At 48.3% G+C, this 22,257-nt stretch overlaps 1 protein-coding gene across 5 annotated transcripts in view; it reads right to left on the bottom strand.

Moving 5' to 3' along the window:
- Positions 1-12,382, bottom strand: part of KCNA6 (potassium voltage-gated channel subfamily A member 6) — a 55,529-nt gene extending 43,147 nt beyond the window's left edge. For all 5 annotated transcript variants that reach the window (XM_070409560.1, XM_070409559.1, XM_070409557.1 and 2 more), the window contains exon 1: positions 7,068-12,382. In XM_070409560.1, the coding sequence (XP_070265661.1) occupies positions 10,160-11,743 (1,584 nt within the window). In that variant the 5' untranslated portion in view covers positions 11,744-12,382 and the 3' untranslated portion in view covers positions 7,068-10,159. The remainder of the gene's footprint in view (positions 1-7,067) is intronic.
- Positions 12,383-22,257: the final 9,875 nt, after the last annotated feature.

Here is a 22,257-nt window from a genome sequence, read left to right as displayed (position 1 = left end):
GAGTAACCTCTGCATTCCCAGTTTCCAACCTATGACAGTGTCCTGCAGCCCCGCCTGGACACTTAGCAGAAAGAGTAAAGGCCTGAAAGGTTAGAGCCCCTCACTCAGTGAGTTTGGGAGCTGAGGGCATGCCGCCCAGGCCAGAGCCCGGGCCCAGCCTCTCTTTGCACAGGGCAGGTACCTTTGGTACTCTCCCAGTGGTCGGCAAACTGCGGCTCGTGAGCCACATGCGGCTCTTTGGCCCCTTGAGTGTGGCTCTTCCACAAAATACCAACTTCTGCGCATGGGCCATGAAGTTTCAATCGCACTGTACATACACGCCCGCACGTGGTATTTTGTGGAAGAGCCACACTCAAGGGGCCAAAGAACTGCATGTGGCTCGCGAGCTGCAGTTTGCCAACCACTGGTCTAGACTGAGGGACAGTTATTAATCCTTCCTCCAACATCCAGCAGCTGGTTATCTGATTAAGGATTCCTCTAGCCAGGCCTGCTGCCTCTGTGCCCAGGAAAGTCAGGGAGGAGAGATGAAATATAAAAGCACTGAATACCATTTCCCGTGGACAGCGCAGGTAAGGAGTTTGGTTGGGTAGGAAATGAATAAAGTTGGCTTAAAAAAATGGTTAAGTAATCCCTAGGTTTCTGTTTTCTATGAAAAAATATTCTGACTTCAGAGTCAGAAAACAGAGTCCTAGACTCAGTCTTGCCCCGTCGCCTGTGTGAGGGGAGGCTAGCATCCCACTTCCTGGCCTCAGATTCTGCTTCCATGAGGGAGGCATTTACGGCCCCTTCCAGCTCCCACACTCTGTCCCTCTGTGGCCTCAGCACTGTCATTCCCAATGCTCTGGTGCTCCTGAGAAGCGGCAACTGAATCTCTCATTCTACTTTGGTTGAAAACTATTAAAGAATATATCTATATATATAAAGGCCTAAGCAACCATTACGACCAAAAGACCAGAACGACTGGAACGACCAGTTGACCAGTTGCTATGATGCACACTGACCACCAGGGAGCAGACGCTCAACGCAGGAGCTGCCCCCTGGTGGTCAGTGTGCTCCCACAGCCAACCTCCCGTGGCCCCTCCCCCCAGCCAGCCAGCCCCCATGGGCCCCTGGTGCTAAACCATTCATAGAGACCTGCTTCTGGGTCGGGGTTTTGTACGTAGCAGAGCAGCTCCCTCGCAGATCTATTGAAAGTCAGCCCTCGACACAAGGGTTTGTCTCGCTCCCATCCTCTCCCTTCCCCTGGGGCCGCCTGCCTGCCGTGGTAGCAGCTCAGAGGTGAGGGAAGGAGGAGGGGGGGAGGCAGGGAACCACTCGGTGGTGGGGTGCCGATGATGGCAATGGCGTCTGATGTCCGTTCCTTCCGTGCCTGGCCCGACAACAGTCAACTCCTCTCCCAACCCCACTGGGGCCTTTGGGCCTAGGCTGGGACGAGAAACCAGGGGTGGGTGGCAGCGAATGCGGCCTTTTTCCCAGGGGGGCCAAAGGTTGGCTCCCTCCTTGGGGTGGGGCCAACCTCCCATTGTCCGTGTCCCCCCAACCCGGAACCCCCCCCCCCCCCCCGCACGAATTTGCGCTCCGGGCCTCTAGTTACCAGTATATCATTCTATCCTTACAAGATATATTCAGACTGCATTTCTACATATCACATCACATGGTAAGTGCAATTATTTAAAGAGATGCTGCTGTGAATCCTTAGGCAAAGAGCCTTCTGGTAAAACAGCTAGCTATCTTGAGTTGATTTTTTATGTCATGTTTGGTTTCAATGTGTATTTGAGAGAACAAAGCTGAAGTCGCAGGGACCCTGCTTTTCTCTGAGAGTGCAGGTGGCCCAGCCCCACCCCAGTGGCTATTCAGAGTCTGGAGCGCCCCCCGGCCCCCACCCAGCTGCCTGGCGGAGGGAAGAGCCTACTCAGCAGAGAGTTTATTTCCTGCTAAACCCTCTCCCTTGCAGCCTCGTGTAAGCCTCACAACCTCACAGAAAGCAAATGGAATTAGCTTTCTTATTTTGCAGATGACAAAACTGAAGCTTGGAAAGGTTAAATAAGGTGCAGCTACTAAGCAGTGATTCAGACCAGACTCCTAAGGCAAGCCAGCCAAGAGGCTCTGAGCTGAAATGGGAGGCAGTCCCTCCTGCTCCGCCCTCCTGGGCTGGTCCTTGTGGGAAGCTGTGGGGACGAGGTGAGCATCAGCAGAGCCTTCTAGCCTGGTGGGACCCCCGATGAGGCTAAGGAAGTTCTCTAGTCACAGTGGAATCAAAGGGACACAGAGGAGTAGGGGGAGCCGGCTTCTCCTGACCCCGGAGTCTCCTGTCTCCTCCACCTGAAAGGAGGAAAGGGAACCTGGGACACACCTGAGGCATGTCCCAGGGTGTCCCCACCTGCAGTGAGGGGGAGGGTGCAGTGGGTGTGAAGGTGACCGGGGAACAGATGGGGGTGTGCCTAGGGGGTGCCCAGGATGAGAACCAGGGCAGGTTTGGAAAGCCACTGGAACAGTGTATGAAAAGTCTGAGCCAGGGTCTGGCTTACGGATTCTGTCCCCAGGGCTAACTGTGAGGCCCTGCATTTGTCCCCAGGAGGAAGATGCAAGAAAATGGGTGAGGAAGACTCTGGTGGAGTGCCAACCCCTGGGAATGCTAAGTTTTGAGGTGAGGGGAGTGTGAGAGTAGTGAGAAGAGTCATGGAAAGATGTAGAGACAGCTACGGGCTCTCAGAGCCCACAGGGGGAAAAGCAGAGCACACACACTGGTTCTCCGTTGGAGAGAAATTGGCATGTAAATAAAAGCTCATATATACTTCCAGGAACCACAGGTCCATTACGCCTGCTTGCTTGCTGCCAACCAGACCCTCACTGCATTCTGTTCTATTATATCTCTCCTGAGGACAATGGACCACACATGAGCTACTGCCCTTGATGGTGCCCTCTAAGCCTCAACTGCCCCACCTGCCGAAGAGGAAAACAGTGCCTCACCCACCCACCTCCTGGTTGTTGTAAGATAACAATGACAATAACAGCCAATCTTCGTATAGTGCTTACACATTGTTCCATATTACACTATGTACCTAGTGTTACATATTACATAAACATTATACATATACTAACTCACTTAATCCTCAAAACTGCTCTGTGAAATTGGAACTCTTACAACCCCCCACCTGACAGAGAAGGAAACCGGTGAGATTTCAGAACTTGTTCAATGTCAGCCAGGGGGGTGAGTGGCAGAGGTGGGATGTGAACCCCAAAATCTGGCCCGAGTCCATGGTCCCAACCTCTTTGCTGTATGACATGCTGTGCATTTTATTTTTAAAAATATATATATGTTTTATTGATATTTTACAGAGCAGAAGGGAGAGGGATAGAGAGTTAGAAACATCGATGAGAGAGAAACATCAACCAGCTGCCAACTGCACACCTCCTACTGGGGATGTGCCCACAACCAAGGTGCATGCCCTTGACCGGAATCAAACCTGGGACCTTTCAGTCCGCAGGCCGACGCTCTATCCACTGAGCCAAACCGGTCTGGCATGCTGTGCATTTTAAATGAACGGTGGTCCTGTTAGAACTACTCCCATTAGGGAGGGAAGCAGAGGGAGAGGACTGCACCTCCAGCCTTAGAACTGGCCCAGCTCCCCGGGGCTGGGCTTCCCAGGGAGGGGGAGGAATGGCAGGTCTCCGGCCCTCCAGTGCAGGGCTGTCTTCCTTATGCTCTTTTTCGAAGCAAAGTGTCTCTGCTGCCAAGAGCGGGTTTGTCCGTCTCTTGGAGACAGCGGTTGTCAAGCCCAGAACAGCAAGCATGTCAAAAATAGCAGCGCCAGCAGACTGCGTGGCTGCAATTTCCTTTTGAAATGTCGGCTTCGCTCTCGCCAAAAGAGCCGGGGTCTGTCTATGCTCCCTGCAGCGGGCAGCGGAGGTTGCTGAAGGTTCCAAGACGGGCCGGCGGAGAGTGTCTGCTGGGGAAACCCTCTCCACGGTAACCATGATGAGCTTGGAGTTGTGTTTAAAAGTGTTGTTGTTGTTGTTATAAACCCCACCAAGGGTAGCCCCAGATAGGTGAAGTGGTAGCCACGGTGAGACCAGTATTGATGGTACTGGCTATAGTGAAGGCCCCTTTTCTGTTCTGGAAAGAAGTCACTGTTCGGTTTGGATCAGTTACCGCTAGGTTTAAACCACTCCCCTCAGGGTCCCAAGGAGGTGAGGATCAAGGAGGGATGGAGAGGCAGGGTGGACACCTTTCTCTGGGAGTTCAGAGCTAAGGGCTCTGACACTCCCCAACCCCACAGAGTCCTCGAGTCCAGAAGAGGGAGTGGTTCATGGTGAGGCAGGGCAACATGAGAACCAAGAGCCCATCTGCCTATTCCCGTGGCCTGGTCCTGGACGCTCCGTCTCCGCTAAGCCCAAGCTCCAGGCCTGAGCATCTGTGCAACCTGGGGCGGGCGGCGGGTCTAAGTGGGATGGAGGGAGGCGATCCTACAGCTTAAAGAATGCATGTCTTTTCCTCCCCTAAGAGATCTGGACAAGCTAGAGTGAGACCACACTTTGCTTCCTGGGGCAACAACACGCCGTCAAAACCAATCAGAGCCGGACACCAGTTCCAGCCAGACTGTCCCGGGAGGACAAAATTCTCTACTTGGCATTTACATGCAGGTGCTGGTGACAGAAATACTGCCAAGAGCCAGGGCTCAGCCAGTGGAAGGAGGAAAGATAAGCCGCAGGACTAGAAGGTGTCATGTGAGGAAAAGCACCAAGGGGAGGAAAGCAGGGATTCGTGAGCGAAAGGCAAGTAAGAGCCAGAGAGAACTGTCTGCGGGAAGGCGGCTACCCCACTTCTGTGTGCAGGCAGCACCCCACTGCGGGACCCCACCCGGGGGCTATGGAAGGGAATGAGTGCCCCAGGGAAAGGGAGGAGGCTGGGGAGTACAGTCCTGACTCCTGTGCAATTTCTTCAGGAAGTCTGTGTTCACAGGTGCAGAGATTGGGCAGGGTTTTGGTTTGTTTGTGGAGGTTTTGTTGTTTTTATTTTTGTTTTGCCAGCAAAGTATAAATCCCTTGGGCAAATTCACTGCCTTAGTCCCGTGTAATAAATAATGTGCAACATACTTATTGTAGTTTAATGATGCTAATTATGCTCTGCATCTACCAAAAGCAGTTTGACCTATTGTTAGAGCAAAAACAAACAAACACATATGCAAATCCCACCATGGTTTGATTGTATTAAAAAAAAACATCAGTCCTTGGCACTGTACATGAGGAGCAAGGAGCAACTGTATGGAAGGATCTAAAGTGTCCCCCTGCGGCAGAAGGGAAAAACTGTTATTCCATCCTGGATACTCAGTCTGGTCCAGCTTTAAAAATGCTGCACTTCTAGATTTAGGAATCCAAGCCATTCCCCCAGCCACGCTGTGACTCTCCCAGGTATTAGCTTTGTCACTTTTTTTTCCCACAATCAATGATTTTTTTTTTAATTTATAGAGTTGTACAACTCTTGCCACAATCCTGATTTAAAAAACCTCCAGTCGCCCTAGATCAGCGGTTCTCAACCTGTGGGTCACGACCCCTTTGGCGGTCAATGACCCTTTCACATGGGTCGCCTAAGACCATCCTGCATATCAGATATTTACATTATGATTCATAACAGTAGCAACATTACAGTTATGAAGTAGCAACGAAAATAATTCTATGGTTGGGTCACAACATGAGCAACTGTATTTAAAGGACCAGAAGGTTGAGAACCACTTCCCTAGATGGTTTGGCTCAGTGGATAGAGCGTCAGCCTCTGGACTGAAGGGTCCCAGGTTCCATTCCGGTCAAGGGCACATGGCCAAGTTGCGGGCTCCATCCCCAGTAGGGGGCATGCAGGAGGCAGTCTATTAATGATTCTCATCATTGAGGTTTCTATCTCTCTCTCCCTCTCCCTTCCTCTCTGAATTCAATAAAAATATATTTTTAAAAAATAGAAAACCTCCAATCCCACCCCCAAAGTCCCCCCATGTCCCGCTGCAGGTGGGACTTACCCTATGCTCTCCGACCTCCAGCAAGGAGAGTGCACAGCTCTCTCACAGACTGGTTGGGGAATCTTAATTCAGCTGGTCAAGGAGAGGCCCCTGCACCTCGCACCACTGGGTTTCATGTCCTAGCTTCTGTCCTGCTTTCAGTGCATAAGAGAGACCGCTGGGTACTGTGAGAACCTTCCAGTGAACTAAGGCAGTTAGAGGGTCAGCCCTGAGTTAAGGCTCTTTCTAGGCTAATTCCCATCTTATACCTTCCTAAGTCATCTTTTCTCTGTGTATTTTACTATTTCTACAGTTCCTTTGTCTTAAACATCTCTGTAAGTTGCTCAAGGTTGAGGGACCCTAAGGTGAATATATTTAGTGCAATATGGCAGAGTATTTTATCAGACACTTATAAGATCCTCTCTCTTTCTCTCTGTCGCTCTGTCTTTGTCTCTCTCTCTTCCTTGCAGGTTGAGGAAATTCTGGGAGACACCTTTCTGACCCCACCACAATCTCATCTTGCTTCATAAGTTCAGGACTGCCCTCCACAGAGGTGAGCAGGGTAGGAAAAGGTGGTTTACTGAGATGCCAGGGAAAAGGTCTCCTCCGGCTGGAAAACAACAGTCTCAGCAAACACAGCTAGTCCTAGAGTCCAAAGTGTGAGCTCCACAGAAACCCCAAAGGGACTCCCAGCCACCAAAAAGGTGAAGAGGGGGAGAAAGATAGACAAGATACACGCAGAGGGAAGAAGAGATTAAAACAACACAGGGGAAATGTGAGAAGAAAAAAACGCAGAGCGAGAATGAAAGGAAGGGAAAATGCAGAGAAAAGGAGATGATTGGGAAGGGCGGGGCACAGCAGCAGCAGGGAAAGAGAAACAGAGAAGAAGAAACAAAAGCAGGTGGAATAAAATACATACACAGACTGAGAGCGAGGTGCTGCTGACGCTGTGGAAATCCAAACCCTGATTTTGCCCAAATGCATTCCCTCGCACCCTCTCTCTGCTCCTCCCCACCCTGATTCTAATTTGGCCTGAGGGACTGAGCCCATGCAACATTCCCCAACAGTAGAACCTACCTCAGATGCACAGACGGCCAGCTGCACCTTCCTCACATCCTGGGATGGTCAGGCGGGAGGACTAGCCTGCGTCTCTGTGGAGCCTAACAGGTCCAGGATAGCCTCCAGGAGCTTCTGCGGGCCGAGTCCTGGCCTGTGCTGGCAGCTGTGAGAGCGCAGCCCAGCTGTCACAGCAACATGGGGTGCTGTTCTCTTGGTGCTCAGAGCACAAATCCACACAGGGGCCCAGTCAGAGAGGGATCACTTGGCAAAATCCTCCACAGAAACTAGGGCAAGTCACAGCCTCTCGGTTTTTCTTCGACATCTTAAGAAGAGCCACCTATGAAGTTCCTCCCAGGAGCTAGACTGTTCCCTGGTGGGGAAGGAATGTCGCTTCCCTCCATCGCTCAGAGCTGGGAGGAGCCTCTCTCCTAGGAGATGGAGACTTCCTGGTGCTAGGATGGACTGAAACCACTAGGACTTCTCAAGGCCCAGGTGGCTGCCTGAGGATCAAGTCCCCTGCAACGCTCCCCTTGTCATTTGAAACAGATCATATTGACATTGGTTTAACTGGCAGTTACTTAGGATTCAAGTTTCTTTGAAGAATCGGAGGTGAAATGAGGCAGCTTCCATGTCTGGGCGGGGAAACCGGGAAGAAAGGTCCAGGCGGAAGTTGCAGGGACCTACTTTTTCAAAGGTCACACATCCCTGTCCTGGCGCTCCCAGTCCCTGGCCCAGTGTGGGGGAGGTGCTCCCACTTCAGAAGCTGGGGATATGTAGTCTCCCGGTCTCCCTTGCTGCCCAAATCAGAAAATAGAGAGAACAGTCTGGAAGGTTGCTACGGCAACCAGAGTCCCTGGAGAGCCCAGTGCTCCACAAACCCTTTACTTCCGGCCATGCTTGGACTTGGAGAAGAAATTTATCAGGAATAGTGATGAAGGTGATCACATACACACATGTGGAGATACACGCCTGCATGGTCCAACATTTGCCCTCAGCTGGGCCCTTCTCCTTTCCCCAAATACCCAGGAGAAACTGAAGAGATTTGGAAAAGTAGCACTTCATGGCCTCAGAGCAGGTTTCTGAATCATGAACTCCTCTATCTCCCACTGTATTTCAGGTTCGGAGAAGCTGAGCTCCAATCAAAGTGGCCTCCAGTCCTAAGGATCACAGTGAACCTGCCTAAAGAGCACCCTCCTTTCAATGAAGGGTAAGAAGAAAGACTGCAGCCCAGCTCAAGAGGCTAAGAAGGGATTTAAGGAGCTCATGGTCCAGAATGGCCTATTCTTGGGCTTTGGATCCAAGGCAGAAACTCTAGGGGGAGGCCTGGCCTACGGGAGGTGGGAGACAGGGTAATGAACTAAAAGTCAAGTCCATTACTAAAATTCACACATTTGCATAGAATCACCCCCAGCTTCCCAGATGAGTTCATTGAATGTTCCCCATGAGGTAGGGAGGGGAAGACATTAATGTTCCCATGTAATGGGTGGGGAAACTGAGGCATTAAGAGGATGGTGCCAGTTACCCTGTAAAGCTGTGGCAAAATCCAGACTGAGATCTGGCACTCACAGAGCTGTAGTATCTCAAGAAAACCCTCAAAAGGCCACCCCTCCTAAGTTGCTCTTCAAGAAAATAATTTAGAAAAAAAATCTTATCCAAGAGTCTTAAAGCATAGATATAAAATTAAAAATATGTTAACAGTCCTTTTGGTTTCTGAACTGTACCCAAAAGAGCTCAGAACAGTACATCACAGTTTATCAAGGCAACAAACAAATGACGGTGTTACCAGGAGGGAAGTGAGGGGAAGTGGGCAGAGTGATGGAAGGCAGGGATTTCACGATGGAAGGAGATGGCTTAGTCCAGGTGGTGGTGACACCACCAAGTTACCTTACCGGTTAGAGCAAGTCGGCTGCAGCTCGGAGGGGCAGAGCAGGCAAGTGTTTGCTTGACTCAGCCAAAAACCTCTAATAGTGTGGTTGTCAGCAAAGACATAAAGCTTCCTCCTTACTCTAAGCCAGCTATTCCATTCCAACAAGACGGGAAGACACCCACACTAGCATCCAATGTGTGCTTTACCTGTCTGCAGGTCTAAGCTGGAGTTTGTTTTAGAAAGCCTTCAACTGTTCTAAATCAAATTCCCCAGAAGAAGGGTGGAGGGCTAGAGAGGTTGGGGTAAGCGGGGGAGAGAAACTTGCCATCTGTAACAAGAGTCCACTGCCCCTCTGAGATGACAACATCTGTTTAAGTGCCACCTCTCTTCAGATGACATGGACATGCCAGCTGCCTGACTCTATTCGGCCATTTCTCCCGGCTCTGTGGTTGCCTTTCGCTAGTCCCTCTGCACAGGAAGGCACGTGCACACAGAGCATTTGGCTCTGAGAAAACCTTCCTGGAAGCGAGAGAGAGTCAAGGGCTCAGAGTCGGGGGCACTAAATGTAGACCAAAGCCTGGTGTCTACTGTGCCAGAACACACCTGGGAGAAAACATCGGCCCCTTTGATCCGGGACTCACACTAACATCCTCCAAATGGCCAAGTTTAATTGCAGTTTCTCTAATTCCACTTGAGGCTGTGCATCTAACGGGTCTTCTGCAGGATGACCAGCAGGTGTTACAGGGCCCTGGAATAAAACAGCAAGATGAGTCCTGTCTCTGTCCTCCAGCTTCTGCCAGTTACTGCCTGGCCAGAAGTTAAGACAGGTGCATGCCCCAAAGCAAAGGGCACTGAGGCAAGAAACGAGAGCCAGGAATAACCTGGTTTCCATCCTCTTGGCATCTCTGTACCTACAGCTGTTAGAAGTCTCAGACATGAAAAAACCAGAATCTTAAAGGAAAGTCAGACAGGAATCTCATCCACATAACAGAAGATGGCATGAATGGGTGGCACCATTAGAATTTCAAAAATATCACTTAGATGGCTAAAACTTGAATGCTGCAGGGGCCCAAGTAACAAGGTTGACAGTCCAGGTATTTAGTCCTGGATGCCATGCACTAGGGTAAAGGAAGGAGTCAGGGAGCCAACCAGAGCTCAGGTGAGAGTCATGGAAAACGAGAAGGCAGCCTAAGAAATTATTTGCTCAGTGTCACCCTTCTCGTGTAGAACCTGCCTGCATCAGTCAAACCTCAGTGAGCATCCTTTTCTCTGCATACATCCGATGTGGAGTGGGAAGGTAGCTGGGTCTCCGCTCCCGGGCGGCCTCAGAGAATTCAGGCTTGCCAAGTCCACCGTCGGCCACCTTCAAGTCCGGTGCAGGCTGCCCACACGTGACGTGGGTGTACTGGCCTTGCTCCTCCTGCTCTGTCTCCCGGTGGTAGAAGTAGTTGAAGTTGGAGACAATGACCGGCACTGGTAGGGCGATGGTGAGGACCCCAGCGATGGCACAGAGTGAGCCCACGATCTTGCCTCCAACGGTCATGGGGTACATGTCCCCATAACCTACTGTGGTCATTGTAACCACTGCCCACCAGAAGGCATCTGGGATGCTGGGAAAGAGCGAATCATCATCATCAGCCTCTGCGAAGTAGACGGCGCTGGAGAAGAGGATGACTCCGATGAAGAGGAAGAAGATGAGCAGGCCCAGCTCCCGCATGGAGGCCTGCAGGGTCTTGCCCAGGATCTGCAGCCCCTTGGAGTGGCGGGAGAGTTTGAAGATGCGGAACACCCGCACCAGACGGATCACTCGGAGGATGGCCAGGGACATGGCCTGCTGCCCGTTCTGGCCACCCCCTCCGTTGGCTGACTGCTGCTCCTGTTGCTGCACCAGCTCCGTGCCCAAGGTGATGAAGTAGGGGAAGATGGCCACCAAGTCGATGATGTTCATGATGTTGCGGAAGAAGGCTGGCTTGCTGGGGCAGGCTGAGAAGCGCACCAGGAGCTCAAACGTGAACCAAACGATGCACAGGGTCTCCACCAGGAAGAAGGGGTCGGTAAAGAAGGAGCCCCCCAGAGTACTTAGTGAGGAGGGGCCCACTCCCCCAGGGGTGATGCCAGGATGAAAGGTATAGGCATCGTCTTCATCCTCTTCTTCCTCCTGACTCCCCCTGGAAATTGAGGAGACTCTGCTCACGCCACCACCATTGCTTCCACCTCGACCATCTGCACGGAACTGGGGCAAAGTCTCCAGGCAAAAGATGACGATGGAGATGAGGATGACCAACACCGAGACGATGGCGATGCCCCTGGCGGGCCCCGAGCTCTCCGGGTACTCGAAGAGCAGCCACACCTGGCGCTGGAAGGGCTGGGAGGGCAGAGGCTTCTCGTCCTCGCCGCCCTCGGGAAGGCAGCCCTCGTCCTCCCGGAAGGCGGCCAGGGCCTCGTCCCCCAGCTGGTAGAAGCGGATCTCCTCCAGGAAGATGTCCAGGGGCACGTTGACCGGCCTCCGCAGCCGGCCCCCCGACTGGTAGTAGTAGAGGATGGCGTCGAAGCTGGGCCGGTTGCGGTCGAAGAAGTACTCGTTCCTCAGGGGGTCGAAGAAGCGGACGCGGCGGCCAGGGTCTCCCAGCAGCGTGTCGGGAAACAGCGACAGGGTGCGCAGTTGAGTCTCGAAGCGCAGCCCGGAGATGTTGATCACCAGCCGCTCGCTGCTACAGCAGCCCTCGCCCGCGCCAGCCTCCGGGAAGTCTCCCGCATCCTGTTGCTCGCCCTCCGGCCCGCGGACCTCCCCCGGCGCCGCCAGCGTCAGGGATTTCTCCGATCTCATGTCCTCTCCGCGGTGCGCTCCCCGCCACGGCAACAGCGCCCCCGATGCCACCTCTGGAGCGGCAGCGCTACCCAGCGCCGGCGGCGCCCTCTGTCTAGGGTGGGGCCCGCGCTCCTCCGAGCTCGCGGGCTGACCTGCGGTGGGGTCCGTGAGCCCTGAACCCCTGGTCCCTGCAAGGGTAGGTCCGGGGAGGTGCCCTGGGCGCAGAGGATTGGCCCAGCGCCTCCAGCGGTCCGCGTCTGGGGCTGGAGCTTACTGGGATACCTGAAATCGCACACTGGCGCGTGTGACACCGGGTGCCCGAAAAGACGGTGCTTCACCCCCTCACCTCCGTGCCTGAGACTGGGCTTCTGGACGCAGGGCTAGCACTCCCCGGCTCCCACTGCGCGCCTCCAACAGCTCAGCCCCTCCACTGCCGCGGGAACCCGAGCGCCAGATGCGCCTCCCCCTCCGGCTCCGCAAAGACTCCTGGCGGGGCTCGGCCTCGCCCAACGTCCACCGCGGGCTGGCTCCGTCCAGCCAAGGTCGCCGTTCCCGCGCCACAGCCGCCACCTCCTCCCTGTGGGCCTGCCCTCAGGCCTCCGAGAGGGCCCTGGGCTGCCCCGGCGCCGGAGCGCGGGGACCCACCTCCCCACCGCTCAAGCCTTGGCTGCAGCCACCGCAGCTGCAGCGGCTCGGCTCTCTGCTCTGTCCTTCTTTCCCAACACACACTCCCGGAGTGACGTGGCAGGCCCCGCCTGCTGCCCCCTCCCACCCCACTCCCACAACACACCCCTCGCCCAGCCAGGGGTGCCGCGAGCCAGGGCGCTGTGAGAATAGACACACACTAGCCTCACCGGTAATCTTTCCCGCGCTCTGTGGGCACGCCTCTCCCCTTCGCACGTTCACACTCCGGGCCCCTAAACAAGCACTAATGGCCTCACACCACACCCCCTACACACCCGCAATCAGCTTTTCTCAATGTCAGTTTACAGCGTTGACCTGCGCAGTCCATTTCATCAATAAGAAAACACACCCCACTCGCCACACGCACCGAGCACCGTGCCTCCACTCATCCAGAAATTTAATGAGAAAATCAAATCCTATTTTGTCCTTCTGTGTTTACAAATACCGATTTGCCAGCATCTCCTATCTCTACTGAAAAAAAAAGGAAAGAGGAGAGGCAGCATTTTTGAGATGTCTTGAGAGCTTCCAATTTAAATTGGACTCCATGTAAGTCCCCAGAGAATCCCATACCTCCCTTTGCAAACCTGGGAGGCTGCAAGTCTCCTTAGGCGCAGTGTCAGTAGAGAAAGGGGTAGGAGGCCTCCAGGTGTCTTTCCCATCAGAAGTTTTGACAGGAGTCCTGGGAACTCGAGCAGCAGACCAGGTAAAGAAAAAACAAACAAACAAACAGAAGATGGTGGCATCTCAGAGGTATTGTATCCAGGGAAGTGTGGCCTGGAATTCATTTGCTCCCAGCCTCCCTGGGAAGGCATCTGGGATGTCTGCTTATTGTGAAGACAAGAAAAGCGGTGAGTGGAAAGAATATGCAAGAGTGTTGATAAAAATAAATAAATAAATAACTATGTTTACTGAGCATCTACTATGTGCCAGCTACAATCTAGGTCAGGGGTGGGCAAACTTTTTGACTTGAGGGCCACAATGGGTTCTTAAACTGGACCGGAGGGTCGGAACAAAAGCATGGATGGAGTGTTTGTGTGAACTAATATAAATTCAAAGTAAACATCATTACATAAAAGGGTACGGTCTTTTTTTTTTTTTTTTTTAGTTTTATTCATTTCAAACGGGCCGGATCCGGCCCACGGGCCGTAGTTTGCCCACGGCTGATCTAGGTGCTTTCTCCCTCAGGCCTCACAACCCTATGACAAAGGTGGCCTCTGCTCTAGGTTACAAGACCCACTTGGCCATATTTGGGTAGGGACCAAAGTTTGTTGTTAAAGATTCTTCCCCGAACTCTCCGGGAGGGAGTTGGTGAGAATGGTTTTCCATCCATTTTGGCCAAAGACCGTATAGTCTTTTGTCACTAGAATAGACAGGTTAGTGTCTGGTGGAGGAGAGGTGGTCTGATTTTTAAGACTGCCACTTCCAGGTAGGCTTAACAATTGCTTCTCTGTGCCTCAGTTTTCTCTTTTGGGGGCATCTAGGGCCAAATTGGCTGACAAATACGGGGTGTTTTTGTGTCTCTTCTTCTGCATATTAGATCATTAGTAAGAGTTCACTGGAGATAATGATGGGAATGATTCATAAAAGTACTCTCAAACCACAAGATACACATAAGAATGCTTTGCATTGCACAGTGTTTTAAAACCACAATGGCTAGCTCCCAGGGGAATGAGGGAGTGAGGTTGTTGGGGAGTGGGGGAGTGGGGGAGTGGGGGAGTAGGGAACTATGTTTCCTGGATGTGTAGAAAAGAGGTCCCGTGGTAAGGGGGTAGGTAGGAGAGAGACCGGCATCTCATGGCATCTTTATTTTCCAGTCTCATCCCTCACCAAGCTTGTCTGTCTCCTTTCTGTGTTTGTACTGTTCATTCCCACTCCCTACTCTCACCTTGCATGTTTCAGTGAAAAGCGAGAGAGAGCAAGTGTTCCAAGTCACCCAGTTAATAGTTTTCCTGTTTACAGGCTATGTAATTGGGCAATTTAGCCTTCACCCAACTATGTTGTTCCATTCAAAAATAATTTTTAAGGCAAGGAAAAGAAAACCAGCAACAACGACACATAGAAGATACTCTTTTACCCTTGTCCAGTAATTTGGAAATATTTTCTGGGTTGTAAATTGATTATTTATGATTCTTTTTGTCTTTGTTTTCAAAATTTATAATGAAATATTCATTTGCATATTTGTTTTTGTTGTTGCCATTTTTATCCACCAGTTTATCAACTAGACCAACAACTCCTCCAAACAAGCCTTGGAGAAACATGGGCAGGGCTGTGCATTCTTCCAGAAGGTGCTCAGTCTAACATGGTGGCAGGAACCACCATTTGAGTGCCCCTCGGGTTAAGCCTGCCAAGCTACCAGCAGGGCTGATGTTCCATGGTTACTTTCACGTGAGGCATAAGGCTGGCCAAGAGAGGTTTTGCTGTGCACAGGGAGGTTCCCCTGGAAGGAAAAGCCATTAGCAAAGTCATGAATCAAAATCTGTTCTTAGTTCTTCTGTGGAAGAGACTCATTTCTTAGTGTTAGAAAAGCCCTTTGCCTAGATCATTCCTGCCCAGCATACAGTGAGGGTGAGTCAAATCACACCTTCAGAAGTGCCAGTTCCAGGTGAAGGAAGACAAGGGATACAGCCCCCTCCCAGCAGCATTTCCCCAGTTTTCATGACAGCACAGATTTTTCTTGTTGTGTCTAAATACACAAGAAGAATATTTGCAATGACAGGAGGGGTCATTCATTCACTTAACAAGCATTAATTGAGAAGCTACTGGGTGCCCATCATGGTGCCAAGTGCTGGAGATTTAGGAGTGACCTAGACAAAATATCTGTTCTAATGAGTTTACATTTTCATTCAATGAATACACTCTAGGTATAAAATTTCAGCAGTAAACATTAAAGAAGATATCAATATATTGTAGTAGATGTTTGAAGAAAATAAATGACAAGTTATGTCAGAAATGAACCTAAGGATTCAACCCTGAGAAAGACGGTTGGGAAAGTTCCCTCTGAAGAGAGAATCTTTCTTTTTTAAAAAATATGTTTTTATTGATTTTAGAAAGAGAGGGAGAGAGAGAGCAACATTGATGAGAGAATCATTGATTGGCTGCCTTCTGCACAACCCCTGCTGGGGATCAAGCCCTTACTCAGGCATGTGCTTGGCCAGGAATCCAACTGGGCATGGGTTGACGCTCAACCACTGATCCACAACTGCTAGACTAGATAGTCTTTCAACTGAGAGTTCAAAAGCAAGAATGAGCCAGCCTTGCTAAAAACAGGGGGAGAGCATTCTGGGAGACAAGTGCAAAGCCCTGAGCTAGAAAGGTCATGGGTGTTCAAGGATGACAGAGAAGGTGATATGCTGGGAGGAGAATGGACATCAGAAGGGACCTGCAAGACAAGGCTGAAGAGGAAGCAAGGGCTGCATTCTTGCAGGGTGAGGTGCTCAGGTTTTGCTTTAAGGGTGATGGGTGTGGAACCATGAGGGTTCTCAAACAGAGGAGAGACATGGTATGATTAACATAGAGGCTGTCCAGAGAATAAATTATGGAGGGGCAAAAATAAATAAATAAAAAAACAGGAAATTGTAGTAGTCTGGGGGAAAGATAAATGGTGACTTGGACAAAGGTAAAGGATGAACAGAGATAGAGTGGGGAGGAGGCAGGAGAGAGGGTGGGAGGGTATTTAGGAGATAAAATTATCAGGAACTGGAGATAAATAGAGCATGAGAAATAAATAATGAATGCCAGGTGCTATTTATTGAGAAAGGGGAGAGAAAGGGTTAAACAAGTGGGGATCAATCAAGATCTCATTTTTAGATGTATTAAATTGAAGAGGCAAATTAGACATGCAAATGAAGGCATCAAGGAGGGAATTGCTTATTATGATAGAGAAATTTATGATTTATAAATTTAAAATATTTAAAAATATTTAAACTCATGGCACTAAAGTCTCCTAGAGAGACGGAATATGGACAATGAAAAGGAACATAACCAAGATCAAGTTCTTCACATACTCAACAATTTACAGTTCAAGTTTAGGAGGAAGAGGACCCAGCAAAGGAGACCAGGGAATGTCATGAGGTAGAAGGAAAACCAAGAGAAGGAGATGTCCAAAACCAAGAACTGGGACCAGACCCCAGGGCTCCCATCCTCCCAGGCCAATGCTGACCTTCCAGCTGAACACAAATTATATGAGATCAGGAACACATGGTGGGAAGAAAAGGGTGCCATCAGGGAGGAATCATTTAAAGGTGGATGTATGTACCAACCAAGATGAGCGCATATAATGTGCACATAATTTGATAATTACTTATATTGTTATCTCTGCCCTGAACCTTAAAATGTACTTATTCCAGGTATAACAAGTGATCATTTTATTCTATTTTCCAGGCTTCTCTTAGTACATTTTTTACCTTGTTCTTCACATCTGTGTGTGTGTGTGTGTGTGTGTGTGTGTACATACATGTACACTCACTTGTCATTACCCCAGCAGTAAGATCCTTTCAATTTTTCTCTGGGGAGAGAAGATAGTGGTCATAAGCTTCGCCTTGCTCCTCTGTATAATCTCTGAGAATGGTTCTTTTCAGTGTCCTAGCACCCACAGGCCCCCGTGGAAGGAAAGAGTGGTAAGTGGCCAACTCCCTCAGTTCCCACTGAGTAAACACCTGTGCACAAGTATACACACACCCTCGTTAAGAAGAATTGCCTCTCTCTATTGCTTTTCACTGTAGAGGGCAAACCACACAGTGATTGTTGAGGGCAGGGTGATGAGTCAGACACTGTGTCCTTCATCTTCTGTCTCACCTCTGGGCAAGGCTCACTGCCCTACCCCTTCTGTTCTCCAGGATGGGCAATGAAGTTCCTCTGACCAGAAGACGGTCTCCCTCATGCTCCAGCCCACTTCTTCCTGGGTCATTTATACTTATTCTCTTAACCTTCCCCCACTTTCTTTGCTGGGGAGATGAGGGAAGGAGGCTTTGAATCCTGGAGTAAATGGGAGAAAAATGAGCAATTCTATAGTTAGCACAGGATTTTTGCTATTTTCCTCTTGTTCCCCTCCCTCTACACACACACACACACACACACACACACACACACACACAAATTTGGTCATCAATAAATTACATTTAAAAGAAATAAATGTCTTGAACTTTGAGGGCCAATTTCCTGCCAATAGCACCTATTGATTATTCAAACTAATTGATGTCCACTACCCATGCTTGATAGGATAACTCTTACACCTAATGTCCATTCTATTAATTTAGTCTTTGGAAGCACCAGGACCACTTCCCTCCTTCTGAATCTAAAGTGGAGAAAGGGAAGGACAAATGCAAATATATACTCTGTTAATAAGCATCACTTATAATTAGCTGCTTAGACAAAGTTTTGATGATTAGGAGGAGGAGGTGGAGAAGAATGAGGAGGAGGAGGAGGAGGAGGATATCAACTACAAAGTGCTGATGGTGATGATGAATTCACCAGAGAAAAATCTAACAGCTTTTTTCTTGAGTGAAGCTGTATAGTGAAAAAAGGAACGCATTAGACATCTGTGCCATGCCAATCACCCGGCCTGTGAAATGACTAACCACGCCAAAAAACAAATCTGTAAAGGACTCCTTATCTTTCAGGGAGCATCCCAAGAGAGCTTCTTAGCAGCACAAGTTTGCAATCTGCTTCTTCACCTCATTTCCCTACTGTGGTAGTCATTAGTGCTGTTTTCTAAATGTCTCCAGTTCTCTAGCTCACTTACGGTTGGACCAGGCAAGCAGCTCTGACTGTAAGCAGAGATATATGTGTCAATTCCAGACCAAAGCATTTAATTACCAATGAGGAAGCCTCCAGAGCTTTCTTTATCCCAGACACAATGGCCAGTGTGGCTCAAGATGGTGGCTGTTCTTTAGAGTGAGGGTGTTCCGGAGTGAGGTGACATGGAGATGGATGCCCAGCTGAAGCAAAAGCAATGTTCACGAGTGAGAAACAATCCTTTGTTCTAAGCCTCTGATATTTGGGGATTGATTTGTTACCAAAGCATAATCTAGCTCATCAAACTGACTCAGCAGTAGGACCCAGAAATGAGGAGCAGCTATAACCAAAAACCTAAACTTAGTGACATTGGTTTAATGGCCAGAAACTTCACTGGAGGCTGCTAAGGGCAATCCTTGTCATGAATGGCAAAATATTTGAAAAATTGTCATCTGTGATAACTTAGAAGGCAGATAATCTACCTGAAATTTGCATATCTTGGAAGAAGTTCAAAAGCAGGCTGTTAGTATTGTATAGTGGCTGCTATTGGCTGACTCTGACAATGTAATACAAGATATTGATGAGTTCAGAAAAACACTGGCCAGTTAGCAAGCAGAGATGAAATGGAAAAGAGAAAGTCCAAAAATATGGGGATTTTTAGGGTCGACAGAGGCAACTGCTTCTCATCCCCAATAGGAAATTAAAAAAAACAGCATACAAACAAAAACATCTCTGTGTAAGGCGGGCTGATTAGGATTCAGGATTAATTTGTGGAACAAATCAGCATAGCGCAGTCATGCCCATTGCTAATACCTCTGAATGGAATGAGGTGTTTTAGAGCAAAACCTGATTAAAGTTTTGAAACTATAGCTTCCAGACAAATCATTTGATGGACAAAGTGGTTTTGGGGTGGGGTGGGGTGGGGTGGGGTGCGGCTAGAGGTTTAATCTCCTACAGAAAACTGATACACTCAAATTTTCTACTATTAGGTTCCTCTCCAGAAGAACTATGGGTATGGTTATTGACTGTTGGCACACAGAGCTGCCTGGACAGATAGGAAAAAGCCTGAGAACATTTAAGACAATCATATTGCTAAAGGAACCATGACCTGGACTAAACTATTCATGACTATTCAAGACTTAAAAAAACCATTAGGCTCCTAAATTTTTTTGTTCAAGAAGCAAATTGAGAAAGTTGCTCGATTCCCACAGAGGCCATCACCTGCAATGCCAATCTCAGACATGACCAAGGAGACAACAATGGAGAAAAAAGAATGTTCAGGAGGGAGAAGCTAAGGGGCAGAGAACAGTGGGTGAGGAGCCCCTCCCAAGCAGCCAAATGAGACCCAATTTTGCTTATCAGGGTTTCAGAATCACTACGAATCAGCGATGGCTGTGTTTCTTCTGTCTTTCCCATTTCTGAATAGGAATATTGATTAAAGCTTTCCTTTTCCCAATCAACCATTGTTTGTTATATCTTGGGAGAGGGAAAGATACCCTGTCTTTTTTATTCCCTCCATTTCTGAATTAGGAGGAGCCACATTCATTACTGATGTAGAGACCAGAACATGTCACCCTCTAACATAACATACTTTATATTACTAGAGATCCTAGAACTGCAATTTGATGCCAGGTTGTCTCCCTTAGGGAGTTAGTACATTTTGCCGTGGAAGCCAAACATTTTGTGATTTGAAGGACAGTTGATCATTGTTGCTATTTACTAAATACATTCCAACTTTCCACTCTGGACATGTGCTAGGATTGTGTCCTTCCTGATCCACGTGTGGTTGAGTAAGATCATGTGGCTTGTGCTAGCTGATGAGTTGTGACATGTGCTATATCTGGCCTGCAGCACTCATTACCAGAGCTCTTTTCTCTGCCATAATGATCCAGAGCACTCAAGAGGGTGGAGAATGTGGCTGCCCCACCAATCTGTGACCCAGATTGGAAGACATAAAGCAGAATCTCAAGAACATCAGTCATGGATATGTACAGTAAGTCCTCACTTAGCATTGTTGATGGTTCTAAGACTTTAAGTGAAGCATCGTATAACACAACCAACTTTACCACAGACTAATTGATATAAACAAGAGTTAAGATTTATGGTATTTGTGTTACTAGAGCATAACCTAGCCTTTCCTGACCAATGCACTTACTTGCTTTCCTTCTTGGAAGATACATATGACACAGAAGTCATTAATGTTCTATGGCTACAAAAGAAAATTGAACATGGATCATGAAATTCATTTCAAAAGCTTAACTTTAGCCAACTTTTTTGTTCTTATTGTTGCTTACTTCCCACACCATATCATTCTGTATAGATTTCCCATGTGTTTATATGGAACTAGCCTACATTTTTGTCCTTTGTCCATTTTCTGACCTAACTCTGTACCACTAAGGTAATAAAACCCTGTTGTCTAATTCTGGTGTCCTAGCTGACATCTTGGGCTCATGGACTATGCTAAATCTTCATGATAAAATGTTGTGTTTGTTAAATATTAACTAAGGATAGTGATAGCTATATATATGAATTTAGTGAATGCTTACTGTATTCTAAGCACTTTTCTAGAAGGTGTGAGGCAATAACTTTCCCTAACCTCCTTATAAAAATAAGAAAACTGAAGCACAGAGAAGTTACATATTTTCCATGTTGCAGAACTAGTGAATACCAGAGCAGACTTCAAATGCAAGCAGTCTTAATGTCAGAGCTTGTGTTATAGGCACTCTGTTCTTTATTCCCAAACTGTGTTTTATACAATTCTAATTTTACATCATGTTAATAGATGTTTACACACACACACACACACACACACACACACACTCCCCAATTCAATGAGTTTTAGAATCTGATACTTTAACTGACTCAGAGGTTTACAATAGACATTATAATAGAGGCTATTTAAAAAGGCTCTGATACACTCATACAGCTCAACAAAAGGAAGACAAATAACCCAATTAACAAGTAGGTACTTCGTCAAAGAGAACATACAGATGGCCAATAGACATATGAAAAATGCTCAACATCACTAATCATCAGAGAGATGCAAATTAAAACAACAATGAGGTATCACCTCACACCTTTCAGAATGGCTACCATCAATAAATCAACAAACAAGTACTGGCAAAGATGTGGAGAAAAGGGAACCCTAACACTGCTGGTTGGAATGCAGTCTGGTGCAGCCACTATGGGAAACAGTATGGAGTTTCCACAAAAAATTAAAAATGGAACTATTTATTTGACCCAGTGAGCCCACTTCTATGAATATATCCCAAGAACCTTGAAATACCAATCAGAAATAATGTATGCACCCCTATGTTCATAGCAGTGCAATTTACAATAGCTAACATATGGAAACAGCCCAAGTGCCATCAATAGATTAGTGGAGAAAGAGTTGTGGTACACTTACACCTTGGGATACTGTGCAGCAGTAAAAATGAAGGATTCCCTACCCTTAGTAACAGCATGAATGGACCTGAAGATATTATTCTAAGTGAAATAAGTGAGGCAGAAAAAGACAAATATCACATGATCTCACTTATATGTGGAATCTAATGAACATAATAAAGTGATAAACAAAGTAGGTCCAGAGGCATGGAGGCATGGAACAGACTAACGTATCTCAGAGGGAGGAAGGGGGGAGACAGAAAGAGATTAATCAAAGAACTTATATACATATACTGTATACATAACCAATGGATACAGACAATATTGTGGTGAAGGCCTGGGGTGGGCAGGGGCTGGAAGAAGAGGGGAAGAGGAGAAAATTGGGGTACATCTGTAATACTCTCAACAATTTAAAAAAAGGCTCTGATACACCCCTTAACATTATTTAACCCAATTATGGGATCCTATTTTTCACCAAAGCTTACATTTTGAAAGATCTGTGTGTTGTAGAACATAATTTGAAAAAATTGAATCATAGAAACCAAGCATTAGGAGTGACAGTGAACATCACCTCTCTCAGCTGCATTGTTTTGCTGATGCTGGAACAGGACTTCCGCAGGAGTAATGACTTCTCCACTGCCTAGGGCACCATGATTGGAACCCAGATCTCTCGCTTCCTGTCAGCATGATGTCTCTACCCCAGGTTAGCAATAGCAAACTCTCCTGCGGTG

Source organism: Myotis yumanensis, unplaced genomic scaffold (genome assembly GCF_028538775.1).
Source record: "Myotis yumanensis isolate MYYU_CA2020_CCGP unplaced genomic scaffold, mMyoYum1.0.hap1 SCAF_3, whole genome shotgun sequence".
In the NCBI taxonomy this organism is placed as follows: domain Eukaryota; kingdom Metazoa; phylum Chordata; class Mammalia; order Chiroptera; family Vespertilionidae; genus Myotis; species Myotis yumanensis.
This window is presented reverse-complemented; position numbering and strand designations above follow the sequence as displayed.